The sequence below is a fragment of the Branchiostoma floridae genome, chromosome 14 (genome assembly GCF_000003815.2).
Source record: "Branchiostoma floridae strain S238N-H82 chromosome 14, Bfl_VNyyK, whole genome shotgun sequence".
NCBI classification, from domain to species: Eukaryota; Metazoa; Chordata; class Leptocardii; order Amphioxiformes; family Branchiostomatidae; genus Branchiostoma; species Branchiostoma floridae.
Genome location: NC_049992.1, coordinates 1,988,670 through 2,005,914, shown reverse-complemented (window position 1 = coordinate 2,005,914; position 17,245 = coordinate 1,988,670). Strand labels below are relative to the sequence as shown.

The following is a 17,245-nucleotide window of genomic DNA, read 5'->3' as shown; positions in this document are numbered from 1 at the left end:
CAGCTGGCAGTTGATGGTAGAAATTCCTCCCTTGGAAGTCCCATACTCGTCGTTTATCAACAAGACTGTCGGTTTGCCAAAACCTATAGCAAAACAGAAACAATTAAGATATTAGATTTTGACAATGCACTACGTTTGCATGATTTGGAACGCTATACATGTCTTTGCGGTGAGCATTGATTCAAAAACTAACAAGACTAGAATCGCTGTACGAATCGCTCCGTTCCTTTGGAGGCCTTTGCTTGGGTGTGATAATGAGGACTCATGCCATCCGTCGGTCGTCGTGATAAAGTCAGCATTCACGTAAGTAACGATGTACATGATAGACTAACAACGTCTTTAAGATTTCTTCATGTACAGCTGATATTTGCATGAGCAGTATTGAGAAATAATGATGACGCAGAAAAGCCTCAGGGCTAAGGCTTTTCAGACACGTACCTTCTTATTCTATTTAAGAGCTTCTGGCCACAGTACCTTTTTCATTATTTTTCTTCTGTTTCTCTTTGATAATCAGCGACCGAACACGAAAAAAATGTGATCAGATTGGTTCAGGCAGCCAAGTATTGCAGCCTGATAAACACAAGTATTGACAAAAATTTTTACGATTTATATGTCTGATTCTCACCTTTACGAAAGACGGAAAACCAAATCCCAAATATGGCGACGGGAAGTCCCACAGCAACAGTGATAGGCCACCAAAGGTCCATCAGTACAAATTACTCTTACGTACTCCGAGATGACACAAGGAGAAAGCTACGCGGTTTGGGGTCAAATGATGTCTTTATTCTGCTCGATGAGAGGCTTACAGGTTGTGCAAAGACATCAACGGCCTAAGACCAAGGTCTTGCCGATTACAACAATGTAGGGTCTAAGACCAAGATCTTGGCTATGATAATGAGCAATACAGTGAGTGTACATATACATGTAGTGCTACGGTAACATTCTTTGAAAATATAATTTCAAGGCAGCAAGGGTGGGATGGTGGTTAAGCAAAATGCGAGCCCGGCCGACCTAGCCGGCGGATGTCGCTCAGTGAGGTCAAGGGTCGTTTCCGTCAGCGAAATTCCCTACGATTGCTCTATTAGCAATCCTACCATAATTACTCTTACGTACTCCGAGATGACACAAGGAGAAAGCTACGCGGTTTGGGGTCAAATGATGTCTTTATTCTGCTCGATGAGAGGCTTACAGGTTGTGCAAAGACATCAACGGCCAAGCCGAGCGTAGTGAGGTGGCCCCAAACCGCGTAGCGGAAATGTGTGGAGAATAGTATTGTTATTGTAGTAAAGTAGAGAGTATGTAAAATTACAGTTCAGCTTTCAAAGAAACAGTCCAGGACTTGTGAAGATCCGCCTGCAGAACGCCGCTGGGCACTGTCGAACAGCGTAGACTCGGGCCGGAAACAGGTGCGTCGGCGCGGTGAGTCTAACTTAGTACTGCGAAGTGAGGGGTCCTGAGGGTCTTCAGCGCACCGCTGGAGCTGGTCTCCTTGTGTTGTCGATTGTGAAGGAACGCAGAGTCAGTGGTGTCAGGGGTGCAGGCCCGAGCTGGTGAAGATCGCACTGCAGAACTCCGCCTGGCACTTGCGAGCAGTAGAGGCTAGCCCGAGAGCGGATGCAACGGCGCGTAGCTCTAGCTGGAGTGCTGCGAAGTGGGGGGTCCCGCGAGGGTCTTCAGCATGCTGCTGTAGGTGCACACCAACTTCCTACTGTCTGGGTCCCTGTAGGTAGTACGGGCGGGAAGGGGAAAGACTGAGGGGTAAGGAGGTGTCGTTCGAGATGTTTACGAAGTTGCCGCCGGTAGGAACATGGCTGCCGACATCACGGACGCCTCGCGAGAACGAAAAGGGCGCGAAATTTCGAGGAAGTTGTTGGGGTGGGGGGCGTTAATTCCAGTAGCGGTTTGGTCTCTAGCTAGGCCGTACGGCCCCTATGAGAGCAGGTATGTCCCCCGTGGAATCTGCAAGGTCTTCTGAGTCCTAGTTTCAGTGACGTGATGTTTCGGAGCCCTGGGTGGAGCGAGCTGCATGCTGACTGTCGAAAGTGGCTAGATCGATGGCGTGGTGTTCCAACAGCTCGCCCGTCTTGGTGGAGCGCTCTATCGGCCGATTCCAAGGGGAATCCGGTGGCCCCACCTCGTTTGCTGGCAGAATCGTGTGCCTCAGTAGTTAAGACACGTTGTACGCTAGGTAGAGCTCTTGATGAGAACTAAAACCAGGAAATTTTTGGATGAAAAGTTAAGCAAAATGCGAGCCCGGCCGACCTAGCCGGCGGATGTCGCTCAGTGAGGTCAAGGGTCGTTTCCGTCAGCGAAATTCCCTACGATTGCTCTATTAGCAATCCTACCATGACAGCCAACTGTCCGTCCGTGGTTTGGAGGTGTCATTCCGCGGTGCTGTCGGAGAAGAACGTATAGAGAATCTATATGATTTATTTCAAACTTGGTTTATTAATGAGAAGCTTAACAGCCTGCAGGCCGCTTTTCATTGAGATCATTAGGGAAAAGATTATATGGTCATATATACGACTTTTTCAGTATTTTAAAAAGAAAAAGCTTTTAGAGTACTGTTGCAGGATGGACTTTACAGCTGTATGAGATACTAACCGTCTTCTCCTCCGCCAGATGGCTCGAAGAGGCTCGTTACGTGGCTCGCGAAGTAGAACTGGTACACAACAGCAACAACTACTGCAATCATCGCTATGGCAAGGAAGATTGGGGAAACGGGTACATGACGCCCTGTTCTGGGTGGAAATGGTTCTATTCGCTCTGGCCTGGCTTCACGGTGTTGGTGTGAAGGAGTGCGCTTCCTCAAACCTGGAAATAAAGAAAGACAACTCAATAAAAGAAGTAAGGTCATAATTTGCAAATACTGCACATGTCAGCCGAAAAGACAAATTACAAACTTGAATCAATGAATCAATTTCGCCTACCTGTGTTCTCGTGCCCTTCGACTAAGTCTGTATGCTCAGTTCCCCGACCAAGTATGTCCGTTGTCGACACTATCAAAGAAGGCAATGTAAAGGTAGTTTGAAAAAAAATGATTTTATAATTGAAAAAAAAATGTTTATTCGCAACAATACGACGGGTGTGAAGCAATGAAACAGCTAATTTGAACCTGTGATCGTCTAATGTTTTGATGCTACATTGTCTTTATACTAGTAAGTAACACGATTTAAGACACTTTATCTTACCTTGTTGCCGCTGCTGCAGTTGCACAAATGCTTCGAACTGTTTCCCCTCTGCAGCCCCGTTTAGGTTCGATGTTCCTCTGACTTCAAACTCGACTTTTCCGTCGTAAAGATCCTTCGTCGGCACAGATTCCTTCACCTGCAGCCTAACCGAGCGTGTTGTCGGTGGATCCGGAGATAAAACAATGGCTTCGCCTTCTGGGAGGTCGCGAGGGTCAGCAGCAACTTCTTCATGTTGGGAGAAAGTAGCTTCGACCCTCTGATCCCGTCTTAGGGTGACACGCCGTTTTGTTTGAGAGTCAAACCTTACGCCAGGCGATTGAAACAAGTCAGGCAAGTTGTCGGATTTGTGCATGCAAATGAAGTGCACGAGTCTTTCTGTCACCACCGGTGTGACGATGACGTAGGCTTTATCCTTGATGTAGTCTTTCCATTTCTGCTGTGCCCATCGAACTATGGCCTTGCCGGGCTTCTGCAGAAACTCCAGCACCCAAAAGCTGAAGGAAAAACACCAGCACAACTATCATTATATGCATTACTGTTGTTGGAATGACATCACATCACAGCCACCAAATGTACGATTGGGCTACAAAAATATGAATAGCAGTATAAAAAGTGTTTATTAAAGCATCACCAAAGCACGAATATAGCAGGCACAAGCTAGTTAACGCACCCTTGAAAGTGATCTGTTTGAAACAAGACGCCGCCATCATCATAGTGAGAGTCAGTTTGGAAGACAGTCCATCCTTCGTCCCGGCTGTAGTGTAGAACCACCGTCGTGGTTTCCTTCCTTCCCTCGGGTGGTGTCCAGACCCAGGGCAGCCTTACGGTGACCGGCCGGAGGAACCGCTGTGGGAAGTCCTGCTCCACAGTCAGGACGGCGGACATGGCCGTGAAGTTCGTCCGGATGTTCTCGTGAACAGGCACGGTTTCAACCTATGAGGGTATGTAAATACAGAATGAAAATATTCGCGGTGGATTAATGTTCGCGGTATTCGCGGCGACCACTTCACCGCGAACTTAAAACCACCGCGAACATTTTTCTATTGTGGTATTAGACTGCAGTCTATGGTGTTACCGCGAACTTAAGACCACCGCGAAAAGTCCTTTTTCCCGCTACCGCGAAATTAAATCCCCGCGAACTTAAATGTATTTACAGTATTTGGACTAATTATGCATGACTAGCAATGGCAAAAAATGCAAAATATTATACGAAGAAAATTTCAGGAATAGCTAAGTGACGATGACGTAGAAGTGTTTAAGTGTAGATAAATTGTCAACGAGAAAGGTCAGCATCTTAAGTTAATGAAGAGAAAAACAAATGCTCTAGGGCATTCGAAAATGAAGGTAATCTAAAATTTACCTCGACAGAGATGAAACGCGTCTCGTTCACACATCCTTTAGGAAACTCCAGTGTAACGCCGCCGTGATGAACTAGGCAGCCTTCTGGCCCTACTTCAAACGTGGGGATGACGGACGAGCTTGTCAACGTCTGTTGGTCACCTGGTACGTCAAATAAAAGGCTTACACCAATGAAGCATGACTAGTGGACTGTCTAACTAAAATTCTACCATTATCACGAAGGCAAATAACTCTGCGACTTCAATGTACGATAAAAGAGATGTACAGAAGTGTAATTTGAGAAGATTGTTACTCACCTTTTTGTTCACCTTGTTGCATAAATACAGAATACACCAGACAGTACAGCAGACCAGGCCACTCCAACAGAAGTGTAGACAATTTGTCCTTCAGTGGACCGATGATGTCCCACATAACCTGCGTTCCCTTAACTATTTCTGCTGGGACAGTGAGCTTCACTACGATATTAACGCGTCCGTCTTTCGTCTCGCGGTAAACAATAATGGGGAGACTCTCTCTAACAGCCAGAATGGTGTCTTTCCAGTCCTGTCGAGACGTAATCAGTTTGTTGACAACAACACTCAATCGCTCAAACAGTCCCCGTGGACAGAAGTGGATAATCTCACAAGTTACATTGAATTCCGTCCCTTTCTCCTTTGCAACATCCCGGTTAATGGTTTCGGCCCTTTTCTCCTGTATGTACCATGGAATGAAGTATCCAGTTGGTGTTTCAGTTCCTCCCCCCTGTTCACCAGATTGTTCCGCGTAGCACAAGCCGAAATGTTCCATCAGGTTAGTGATCACGTCCACGTTTCCTACCGGTGTGGCGTGTGGTCCTAACAGGGCGATAACCACATCTCTTGGCAGAAAGCCTTTTCTGGACAGTTTTTTCCGGATATTTTTCAGCTTTGTATTCGAGAAGCCTTCCAGACGTGGATTTTTGTTGGTAAAGACCTTCATCAGGTCGTGATGAAATAGTTCTTTGATGACTTCTATCAAGCCTGATGGATCATGAAATACCAGCTCCTTGAGTTCCGGTATGTCCGTGTACCTGAGGATGGTTCCCACCTGCTGCAGGTAAGACAGGACTGGCTCCAGTCTATTCTCATCGGAGAACAAGCTATCCTCTACCATCAAACATTCCTCTCGTGTCAACCACTTGGTACCTTGTACTCTTCGTTTCCATTCGACTCGCTTACGCAGTCGCTGTTCCACATCTTTTGGTGATTGGTCATCTTGATCAAGACCTAGTGAATCAAGTCCCGTCAACTCCGTTATGCCACCTCTCTGAGTTCCTCCACCACGCAAGTCGCGGAGGCCCTGTTCAAACTTCACCCATGTCTGCGGAAGGATTATTCGAAGGATTGGAAACAGTTCCGCGTTATTTGCTGACTCTACTATATGAGTCCTTAGTGTGCCCAAACCAGATGTTGGTTCTGCCGAACTGACGCAGCACACACCTGTAAGCCGCAGCGGGCGCGTCAGGAGCTGCCGGGTACGTGCTAACTGCTGCAATACTTCCCACTGATCGGTCTCTCTTTCGGCCGCTTTAGCATTTTCCAACTTCATTAGTTGCTTTTGTATGTTTTGTTGCCATGTGCGCTGCTGCTGTGTGAACCTCTCCTGGATATCTCTGGTCTTCTCATGTCTTTCTTCATCATCGAGCCTGTCCGACTTACTACCCACAATTGTAACTACCGCCCCTGGTACGCGAGCATTCAGTGTATCCAGCCAAAACCCTACGGTTTCTGTGTAACGCTGTGGAGTGCAGTTATATGTATGGAGATTTACTGTCAGCAGGTTCAAGGCACCTTGTGTCAAAAAGAACTGATGAGTGAGATGATAAACGTCATGGCCGCCAAAGTCGTACACTTCGAACATGATGTCGTCATCAGGTGCCCACTGAGTTATCTCTACACAGTGTGTGCGGTCCTCTTCTTCTGTCAAGGTAGACTTACCCTTGCCTAGCGTTTGTACCAGACTTGTTTTTCCCGCCATTTTCTCTCCCAAGACAACAACTTTCAGACGGGCGCTTACCTTTTCCTCTGAATGTTCAAGTTCGTCAAAGTATTGCCTAATCGCAGTGATCCCCTGACGACATACTTCAGCTGGTGGTTTTATAAGTGGATTTCCTGCGACATCAATGTCACATAGGACGTCGAGATGATATGGCCTGCTGAGCTGTCCTACCTCCGCGGGTAATGTTTGTAGTTGGTTAGAGGTCAGGCCCAGCCATTTTAACTGTGTCAGTCTCCCCACTTCAGGTGGCAGTGTGCGCAGCTGGCAGTGGGACATGTCCAAGTGTTTGACGTTAGTGAGCTGTCCAACTTCCGCAGGTAACGTCTGTAGTGGGTTAGAGCTCAGGCCCAGCCATTTTAACTGTGTCAGTCTCCCCACTTCAGGTGGGAGTGTGCGCAGCTCGCACCAGGACAGGTCCAAGTGTTTGACGTTAGTGAGCTGTCCAACTTCCGCGGGTAACGTCTGTAGTGGGTTAAAGCTCAGGCGCAGCCATTCTAGCTGTGTCAGTCTCCCCACTTCAGGTGGGAGTGTGCGCAGCTGGCAGTTGAACAGATTCAAGTGTTTGACGTTACTGAGCTGTCCAACTTCCGCGGGTAACGTCTGTAGTGGGTTATAGGTCAGGTTCAGCCACTCTAACTGTGTCAGTCTCCCCACTTCAGGTGGGAGTGTGCGCAGCTCGCAGTTAGACAGAACCAAGTGTTTTACGTTAGTGAGATGTCCAACTTCCGCGGTTAACGTCTGTAGTGGGTTAGAGCGCAGATCCAGCCATTCTAACTGTGTCAGTCTCCCCACTTCAGGTGGGAGTGTGCGCAGCTCGCACCAGGACAAATCCAAGTGTTTGACGTTACTGAGCTGTCCAACTTCCGCGGGTAACGTCTGTAGTGGGTTAGAGCTCAGGTTCAGCCATTCTAACTGTGTCAGTCTCCCCACTTCAGGTGGGAGTGTGTGCAGCTGGCAGTCGGATAGAACCAAGCGTTTGACGTTAGTGAGCTGTCCAACTTCCGCGGGTAACGTCTGTAGCGGGTTAGAGCTCAGGTACAGCCATTCTAACTGTGTCAGTCTCCCCACTTCAGGTCGGAGTGTGCGCAGCTCGCAGTCGGACAGATCCAAGTGTTTGAGGTTAGTTAGCTGTCCAACTTCCGCGGGTAACGTCTGTAGTGACTGGTTATATGTCAGGCTCAGCCATTCTAACTTTGTCATTCTCCCCACTTCAGGTGGGAGTGTGCGCAGCTGGCACCAAGACAGATCCAAGTGTTTGACGTTAGTGAGCTGTCCGACTTCCGGGGGTAACGTCTGTAGTGGGTTAGAGCTCAGGTCCAGCCATTCTAACTGTGTCAGTTTCCCCACTTCAGGTGGGAGTGTGCGCAGCTGGCAGTCGGACAGATGCAAGCGTTTGACGTTACTGAGCTGGCCAACTTCCGCGAGTATAGTCTGTATTGGGTTAGATCTCAGGTCCGTCCATTCTAACTGTGTCAGTCCTTCAGGTGGGAGAGTGTTCAGCTGGCAGTAGGACAGATCCAAGTGTTTGACGTTAGTGAGCTGTCCAACTTCCGCGGGTAACGTCTGTAGTGACTGGTTATATGTCAGGCTCAGCCATTCTAACTGTGTCATTCTCCCCACTTCAGGTGGGAGTGTGCTCAGCTGGCAGTGGGACAGATCCAAGTGTTTGACGTTAGTGAGCTGTCCGACTTCCGGGGGTAACGTCTGTAGTGGGTTAAAGCTCAGGTCCAGCCATTCTAACTGTGTCAGTCTCCCCACTTCAGGTGGGAGTATGTGCAGCTGGCAGCGGGACAGATCCAAGTGTTTAACGTTAGTGAGCTGTCCGACTTCCGGGGGTAACGTCTGTAGTAGGTTAAAGCTCAGGTCCAGCCATTCTAACTGTGTCAGTCTCCCTAGTACTAGAGAAACTATGCCCATGCCTGTTCCCTCCAGATTCAGTACCCGGATGTTGGTGAGTCCGGACAGCCCATCCGGCAGGTGGATCCTGTAGTTCCCGCTGATGTCCAGTTCCTCCAGCTGGGTGAGTTTCAGGACTGCTGATGGAACAGTCATTATGTTACACCCACGTAGTCTCAGCACTTTTATATTCTCCAGTCTACACAACTCATCTGGTAGGGAGATCTGCTCATTATGACTCAGATCCAGAGAATGGACATGTGACAGCTTCAGCACTACAGGTGGTAGTGATTCCAACCCACAGTTATCTAAGTCCAGGGTAGTGAGGTTGACGAGACCAGACATCTCATCCGGCAGGGTGATGGTCTCGTTGTTACCGAGGTACAGTTTTTCTAACTGTGTAAGTTTCATCACGGCAGCGGGAACTGTTTCAATATTACAGTCATCTAAACTCAACAACTTCAGATTGGTCAGTCTAATGAGCTTGACAGATAATTGAATGTTCTCGTTTTTGTCTAATTCTAAAGCCTGCAACTCATTTAATTCAAAAAGTTCGTCGGGTAACTGTTTCAGGTTTTGGTTAGACAAGACTAGTGTCAAGAGAGTTGTCGTTTGCCCCATTATCTCCCACTCCACGGGTTTCATCTTCTCTTTGAGGCTGTTTGGTGTAGCCATGATGATTTTTGCTATATTTCTGAAAAAAATGCAGCTGGTGAAAATCAGCATGTACTATGTTCGTGATTATTTCGTATGATGTTAGCTGTTGTAGATATGACTGGCACATTGTATTCATAATTTATCTTTATCTCAGAACAAAATTAAGAATTATAGAAAATTTTTTTTTTTCAATTTCAATTCAATTTTATTAGGAATCAACTGGCAGTAAACAATGCTGGAAACATGTCCACTGAATTGTGCTGATTTTACACAAACATCATTAAAAACAGACTACGTTGACACTTACGGTATTTACATTACGAGCAAACTCTAAGTACAAAACAAGTACTATGTACACATATTGATACCATGAGGTCACGAGAACGTCTCTAACACAGTGCTGATGCGTCCACTAACCATTTGACTCATTGTATAGACGAATAGCTTGATGAAGGAATGAGTTACTGAGTCTTTTTGTACGGGCTGTTGGTATTGTGAGTTCGGACTTATTTCTGAGACTCCGCCCTGTGGCCATAGTCCTTGTTGGTGGGACCAGATCATGTAGAGGGTGGCTTTCCTCAAGCATAGCTTTCAGCAGTTTCACTGCAGCCGCTTCCCGTCTTTCTTTCAGGGTTGGTAAGGCTGGCACAGTGCGTCTACCCCCTAGTGATATAATCCTGAGCGCCCTCCGCTGTACTCTCTCGATAGCCCTTTCATGTTCCTTGCTACAGCCCATCAGTAAAACATGTGCGTACTCAAGCATAGGTCTGACGAGGGTAATGTACACTTGAATCAGGTCATCGACACTGGTGCCCTGCTTTGTGAGAAGCCGTACGTAGTGCAGTCTCCGTGACGCCTTTGTTACCATGGAGTTCACTTGCTCGTTAAACGTCAGGTGCCTGTCCATGATAAAACCCAGTCCTTTGGCTGACTCGACACAAGGCACTGGTTTCCCCCCGAGACTGAGTGTTGGCGGGACCGGGACTGTTTTGTTGAAACATATCTGTAGCAGCTGGCTCTTACAGCCGTTCAGCCGTTCAGAAACGACATCATACACAAATCTGTTAGAGTAGCATGTTTGCTTGAGTAGCAACTATGGCTATGGGACCTTAACATGTAAATAAGTTAACATCATCATATCACAAATGTTATAGAACAGCAGCGGACGGACTCAGCTAGAGATTGTTGCCATGGTAAGGGAGGGGGTTGCTTGCATAGCAGTCAATCAAATAACTGAGGAAGCATCGACTTGGCTGGCTGAATTAACATTACAGATGGTATATCTGTTCACGTTTCCGCCCTCTCTGATGATGCACGCTGCCTTTTATGGAAAGTTTCGATGCTGACTTACAAGGACCTGATGCGGAACCCTAAAGCCTAACGTCTACCGTATTTTCCATACGTTGTTACGTAGTTGTGTATTACAAACACAGTAACATGCATGCAATGGTGATTTCGCAAATTCCAATGATATTCTTTATGAATTCCACGTCCAATGATTCTTTTAAATTGTGGATTGTTCATTCCTTGACAAAGGCTGATGCTGTGCAGTCGAAAATTTGGGTGAGTCCAATTTTTGTGTTGGAAATTACAGTTCAACTATTTCAAGGATTCTTTTAAATGTTGACGGTTTATTATGAAACCAGCACCAACATGAGAGTAAACACGGTGGTCTCTCAAACTTAGTAATACGTAACCGGCTTGTCACAAAAGATCATCACCATGGAGAATAAACTCAAGTAGCTGATAAAACATCGACCTGTCTACACCAAACGGCAAAAACACCTGTTGGACTTCAAACCTCAAACATCACAAGACTCTGGGTAGCGTCATATTGAGCAGAGTTTACCAAAGCACCCCTTAAGGTTGCACTCTTCTATCAAATGAAAAACTGTCATCCTTACACCATAAAATACTATTTTCGTTTGAACGTAATACCGCCAATGGTTATCATTAGCTCATATATTGCCACCAAAACATAATCAAATTAAACCCATGGTTTAACTCAGTGGCACTTCATGTAGGGTCGCACTTCAGCTAACTGTATGAATGGGGAGCTAAAAATTGAAGAATATTCCTGGAAGTAATAAAGAAGGAGATTGCCTGTAACACTCAAACAGCTAGGGACTCTGCAATGACCAAGAATGCCATACCTGGTCTGACCTGTCAACTGACCGACCAATGTGGAGACACGTTCTTTAACTCAGTCTGTGGAAATGGTAAGTAACCATAGCAACTACCTGATTCATTCAGGTTATGAGAATGACGTCAAAACAAATACACATCAGGGCTGAGGCGAAAAGGGGCATCAATGTCACTGGCACGTAAAGGCATCACTGCAAAGTGACCAAAGGGCCGAACATGTGTAGGACACCAATATTAGGACTGATGATCAAAGGCAACCGATACAAAGACCATAGATCCTACGATTTAGATGCAAAGTGAACTTAACATCGACATTTCATTGACAAAGTAATTGCTGCATTGATTTATGAAATCTCTAGTTTCCTTTTGTACGTGCTAAGACAATGTTATAACACATTTCTACTCAGAAGACCATTAATGTACCCTTGACACGTACAAACGGCTGTATCGATGTGCAATATGCTACTGTTGCTACGGTGAGAAAAGCTGCTGCTTGCACACCTGTCACTCAAACCTGATAAGACGTCCAGGCAGACCGAATTGTTTTCACCAAGCGGCAAAAATAACTTGTGGACTTCAAACCTCAAACATCACAAGACTGTCGGTAGTCTGAACAATTAGCCCTTTTACGTCCTCAATGCTTTGGCATCTGTTTTGTCATTGATAACTTTTAAATAGTGTGTGTCATTCGGTGTAAGCACGAAATACGCTCAGATAGCTTTTATTACGTAGATATCGATTTGCCTCTTATGTAGTATGTTGGTGACGAGCTAGAGTTTGGTCCTGACCTCTGACATAAACACGACCTTCTACATGTTTTCAAAGGAAACCCTTACTCTTACCATTTAGAGAAATAACGGCTTATGACCACTTCTTCTACTTAATGTTTACACTGAGTTTCTAATGGCATGACCCTGGCATTAAGTATAAGAAAACCATGAGATTCGTCAGGCTAGGAAGCGTTTTACCCAGGTACCTTTTGATAGCACCTCAAATTAAAAGGTTCCTCAAATATCTCATCACCTGGATGTCTAACCTTAATCCACATATCTGATGGTATTCTCCAATAACACAAATGTATGCCAGGGCTAGTTGTTTGCTAGTTCGTCTGTCAACAATTGGGTAAACTGTCTGAAAGATAGCTAACCCCAAAAATGCTTTGGAAATATTGTTAGAACAGAATAAATAAGCAAAAGACTTTAGTATTACTATTACATCAGTAGAGGAATATGTTCCAACGTATCCATGACTGAAAGTGATTTTGGATCTACAACAACTCAATAATGCACACACGGTCTAACCAATCAGTGTAGAGAAATCTTCCATTACCTCATAGGCAACTACAAGCTTCCATAACAACTATCTACTTCATTGACGTAATGATGTTGACATTAAAACACACACACGGCTGAGCTATAGTAGAAAGGCATCACTACGGCCAACCCAAGTGATTTTTGCACCTTCATGTAATGGCATCACTTGAAACTTGTAATCATTACAATAATCATAATGCCTAAATTTACATGCCAAGTCGACGAAACAGAATAACATAACTTTGGATCAAAGATGCTGACTACCGACACATATTGTGCAAAATAGTAAGTTGACCAAATAAGGACTTTTCCTTGCCACAATAACCTTGCAACATCTCTCTGTGCGTCCTAATATAATGCTATGACACATTTGTACATTATACAAATCCATATAAGAAATATACACAGGTCACGTTAAGACTTTCTGTGCAATAAGATATCACTGCTTACCTTCGATGTGAAGCAGTCAGAAGGATGTGAGAACTTGAGATGAGCTACACAAAGTCTGCGGTGTCTCGGCACAATGTCTCTTTGAGTAAATGCCAATGAACGTCCACTCAACGAAGTCCTGTTGGAAAGCTCCCGTTATTCTCTTGCAGTGTCCACTGAAAACACAGTCCGGTTACATGATCCAATAAGGAATCCTATGAGTTCGCGAAACCGCTGGAATCCCGCGTCAGATAGCAGGAGAATACGTAGGTCCATCAAAAAGTGCACGTCCCTGTAAAGCCAGCCGGCCCGGAGCCGGAGCCCCGCCGAACTGCCCACAGCGGCAGGACTCAGCTATACCACCTGCCTGTCACTTGAGGCTGTTGCCATGGTGAGGAAGACTGTTGTTATAATACCTGTCACTCAAAATACTGATAAAGCGTCCAGGTGGGCCGACTTGTTTGCGCCAAACGGCAAAAATAACTTGTGGACTTCAAACCTCAAACATCACAAGACTGTCGGTAGTCTGTACAGAGGTGAAGGCAAATGCTCTCAAATTTTACCTTTTGATGATATTAGATAAGATGTAGTCTCTTTTGATGACTTTTACCTACAATTGAAAGGTTTTAGACCTTTGCATTTTCAAGTTCAATGACAAAATATGAAAAATAAGACTTATACAACGTATTCTGTTGATCTCCAGTTTACCCACATTCTATGGTTTGTTAATAATGCCTGTAGCGATGCCCATCTATCTGTGAGACTCTCAATTTCAACGCCTTGATCCAGCGTTTATGGTTCAGTTTTTGTCAGGTAAAATTTTTAATCAAACCTTGTGACGTGGCAGGTGAAGCCCACAGCATGACCAAATAAGGCTGTAGGTTCGTGCGGAGTCAGCTGTCATGTCAACGTCCGACGGGGCATGTCTGACGTCATAATCAACACTAATACGTGCATCTGATAAGTTCTGGCTCTTGGGGAAAGTTCTAGAAATTGCTTCAGTTGGTAGTTTTACAGTGTAAAGTGAGAAGAGACCAAGTAGTTTGCCCCGCCTTGATAGTTTTCAGCATGTTTGCCATTGAAGTTCTGAATTTTTTATAGCCAACTATCTTGTATACATTGATTAAAAGAGACACTGGTCTGACAGGCCTTCTGGTTCACGATGAAGGAGAATGGGTACTGGAAAAACTTTATTGGCATATCACTGGAGTGATCCGGAGGAAAGAAGAAGATACTGTGTGTGATCAGTTACAAGCACCTTGCAAAAGTAATGCTTGCGGCAAAACATTGCTAGTAGCTGCAAATACTAACGCAAACGCCAGGTGTCCCCACTGAAAGGTTAAGCAGACTTGATTGCATGTACGTATACCATGGTTGCCTTTGAAATATTGGACTATGCCATGTTAGCCATCTAGGAGGGGTGGTGCTGGTTTTCCAAACTAAATCAGTGAGCCGATACTAATAGATATTTAGAACGTTTCTGCTTAGAAGTTTGTTTTACGTGCAACATTCCATGGTCTGAGAATTGTGACAATAAAGACAATGGCATGTCAAGTGTTATAAAGCTAAGTATCGCTCCGATTGGTCTTTAAGGCGAGAAAAATGGCCTAAATTATCTCCAGTAGTAATCCACCTGCTGCTGCAGTGGTCTGGACAACTTGCAGCTGCAATAAGTTCTACAACTCTCTCCACTTTGTCCTGTTCATCGCGAGCTTCCTTAGCTCCCATAAATCTTCCCTACCGGAAATTTAGTGTAGCCATCAAAAACCGCATCAACAGCCCTGGTCTGATCAACTTGCCTGATACGGAATCAGCTACATGTACTTGGTCCGAAATGGACTCTTATATTGACTGAATGTTTTCACTTGACTAACCATAAAAAAACAACCAGAAGTAAACAATCGCCACACAATAAAAATAAAAAGTTTGCAGTATATACATTGATTTATTCACGAACAAAAAGTCCTCCTGAAGTAAAAGTTAAAAGTTCAACATATTCCTGCGATATGGATATTTTTCTATCGTTAACTTGGAATATAACGTCTTTTACAACTCCACAACTGCTTTGAAATAGTGTGCATAGAAGTAGCAACATGCTACAAACGATACAATAGGTCACTCCCATAGGGAGCTTGAAATGATGGACACTACTGAAGGTCCATCCCTTTCCGACATACATATTTACGTATGGTAAGTCAGGCTAAACTACCGCAATAGACTTTTCTGATACAAATATATTTCAATTGGAGGAATTTGATTATAGATTGGTCTAGTCCCAATATGCCTTTAATCATAGCATCATTTATGTATTCAAAATTGAAAATGGGAAAGTTGGCGCTAAGGATTCTGGTCAACTGCAGCCTGAGGGAAGAAGTAGAGCTTCTTGCGTAGTGTGTGCGTCACTTCCGGTTGCTGCTTGTACTCTTGGTGTTGAGTTTTGAAGTCTGCAACTTTGGCGTTTACCTGGGGAAGGGAAATATAACATCATTTTCTGAAATGCTTCTGAAATAGTCATTTGATACTATATTCATAACTGTGCTCTGATATGGCCGATGGAGCATCTCGTGTAGGATGACGGCAGTTGCAGTTAGAATGACGGGCACCGTTTGGATGGAAAGTGAAAAATGATAGAAGAGATGAAAAATAAGTAGTAATAATGAACCGCATGCAACAAAAGGTTCTTTTCACAATTATAATTGAGTGTCATTCTCAGGATGATGTTTTAACGATTAGGTGATCTCCTAGCGGGTTGAGCGTGTTCCATGTCACGTGTCGTTCACCCGGTCCAATCAATAAGGAGGAAACTTTCTCAAAGTAGGAGCATCAACTTTCCTACCGTAGATAGAGTTTGTGTTTCAACCACACCCAGTGTTACCATATATAGCCTTACTACTAGCATTTATAGACCCGAAGTTCGGCTCACCCTTGTTAGCATTTCCTGTAGCGTCTCCGTCTCGGCGTGTTCTGTGATGACGTCAGCAAGAACCTGGACCAACCATGTGCCTGTGTCGGAGTTCCTCCAAGACACGTGACCTGTTGGAACACGCCAGACAAGAGAAAAGTCATCAGAAAATTATCACAGCTTAGTGGTATTGTTCTGAGCTTGCTAAATGTATATTGCTTAGTTTACAGTTAGTGTAGTAGAAAACAGCCACGTCAGTCGTTCTACTCTCAACAGAAAACATGAAATAAGTGCACTAAGTTTATCAGTCATCTAGGATGAAGTGTGTTGATAAGTTTATCAGTCACTTTCACAGTAACTTCGGAACAACAATTAAAGATGGAAGACATGATAAATCTACACCAAAACTACTATATTTGACGTCCATGTATAATACTAGTAAACTGACAAGGTTCGTAGAAAAATAATCTCTTAGAATGCCCTCAGATGTTTGTGGATAAACCCTGCGAGTGCAAGTGCGCACCTACCAATTTGAAAGGACAGAGAATTGGACCCCCCCCCCCGGCCCTTCATACAAATGCTAGATTCAGTACCTACCATGTACTGTAGCGTACATCACCAGCCGGTCGCTCGTCGTTGGTAAGGTTCTCTCTCCGGCGTCAGGACTCTCCAAACCTGCTGCAGATGTGGCTGGTGCGGTTGTTGGAGGAGGCGGTGACTCAGTTGCCTGATCTGGTGCTCCATCTGATGCTTCTCTCCCGACTGGAGAGGTGTCGCCGTCTTCATCTGTGGTAGTGTCCGTGAGTTCATGGCCCGGATCCATGTCAACTGGCAAGCATTTGGATGCAAAGTCCACGTTAAAGCAATACACTAGTATAAACAGCAGATCGTTCCAACAAGAATTCCTGATTAGTAAAGCCCGTTTGTGGATAAAGATGACGTAGAAAGTATGACGTCATGTTATTTCCTACATACAAGTGTTACGTTCACAGTTCATTATGTAAATGGTTATAAAAAGCGCTTTTAGAGACATTCTGTCTTTAGTTGGATGGATTTAAGATGTGCCCATGGTAGTTTAATCAGTACTATTATTGTCTATTGATTTCAAGATTTCCGTAAGAGTTTCTCACCTCCTCTACAAGCCTGAACGAAGAAGATTTTTGGCTTCCCCACAAGACTCTGACAGGCCTGGAAACTAGAAACGATGCTGTCCACAGACACGTGCTGTCCGTCTGTGCCCAACACTCCTGCAACGTCACCGTGCGTCAGAAGGAACAGCACAAAACAGTCGTAGCTGCTATGATCTCTCCTGGAGACGTCGTTTGCTGCAGCTTCAA

At 45.0% G+C, this 17,245-nt stretch overlaps 2 protein-coding genes and 1 long non-coding RNA gene across 3 annotated transcripts; 1 reads left to right on the top strand and 2 right to left on the bottom strand.

Annotated features, from left to right (window-relative positions):
* The first annotated feature begins 712 nt into the window (after nucleotides 1-712).
* LOC118430458 lies at nucleotides 713-2,341 on the top strand. The gene is made up of 2 exons (XR_004832857.1): nucleotides 713-808; nucleotides 1,192-2,341. It is a non-coding gene; the product is annotated as an uncharacterized LOC118430458 (long non-coding RNA).
* Nucleotides 2,342-9,137, bottom strand: LOC118430857. The gene is made up of 10 exons (XM_035841891.1): nucleotides 8,325-9,137; nucleotides 7,914-8,270; nucleotides 7,359-7,859; nucleotides 4,847-7,304; nucleotides 4,552-4,691; nucleotides 3,862-4,124; nucleotides 3,192-3,685; nucleotides 2,931-2,999; nucleotides 2,605-2,814; nucleotides 2,342-2,394 (listed from the first exon to the last, which is right to left on the bottom strand). Exons 1-10 carry the CDS (start codon nucleotides 9,135-9,137, stop codon nucleotides 2,342-2,344), a joined length of 5,358 nt encoding a protein of 1,785 aa, XP_035697784.1.
* Nucleotides 9,138-14,965: 5,828 nt separating this feature from the next.
* LOC118430457 (cell death protein 3-like) lies at nucleotides 14,966-17,245 on the bottom strand. Its single transcript, XM_035841332.1, has 4 exons — nucleotides 17,039-17,245; nucleotides 16,506-16,736; nucleotides 15,930-16,039; nucleotides 14,966-15,469 (listed from the first exon to the last, which is right to left on the bottom strand). The coding sequence occupies exons 2-4, from the start codon at nucleotides 16,729-16,731 to the stop codon at nucleotides 15,344-15,346; spliced, it is 462 nt and encodes a 153-aa protein (XP_035697225.1). The 5' UTR covers nucleotides 16,732-16,736; nucleotides 17,039-17,245; the 3' UTR covers nucleotides 14,966-15,343.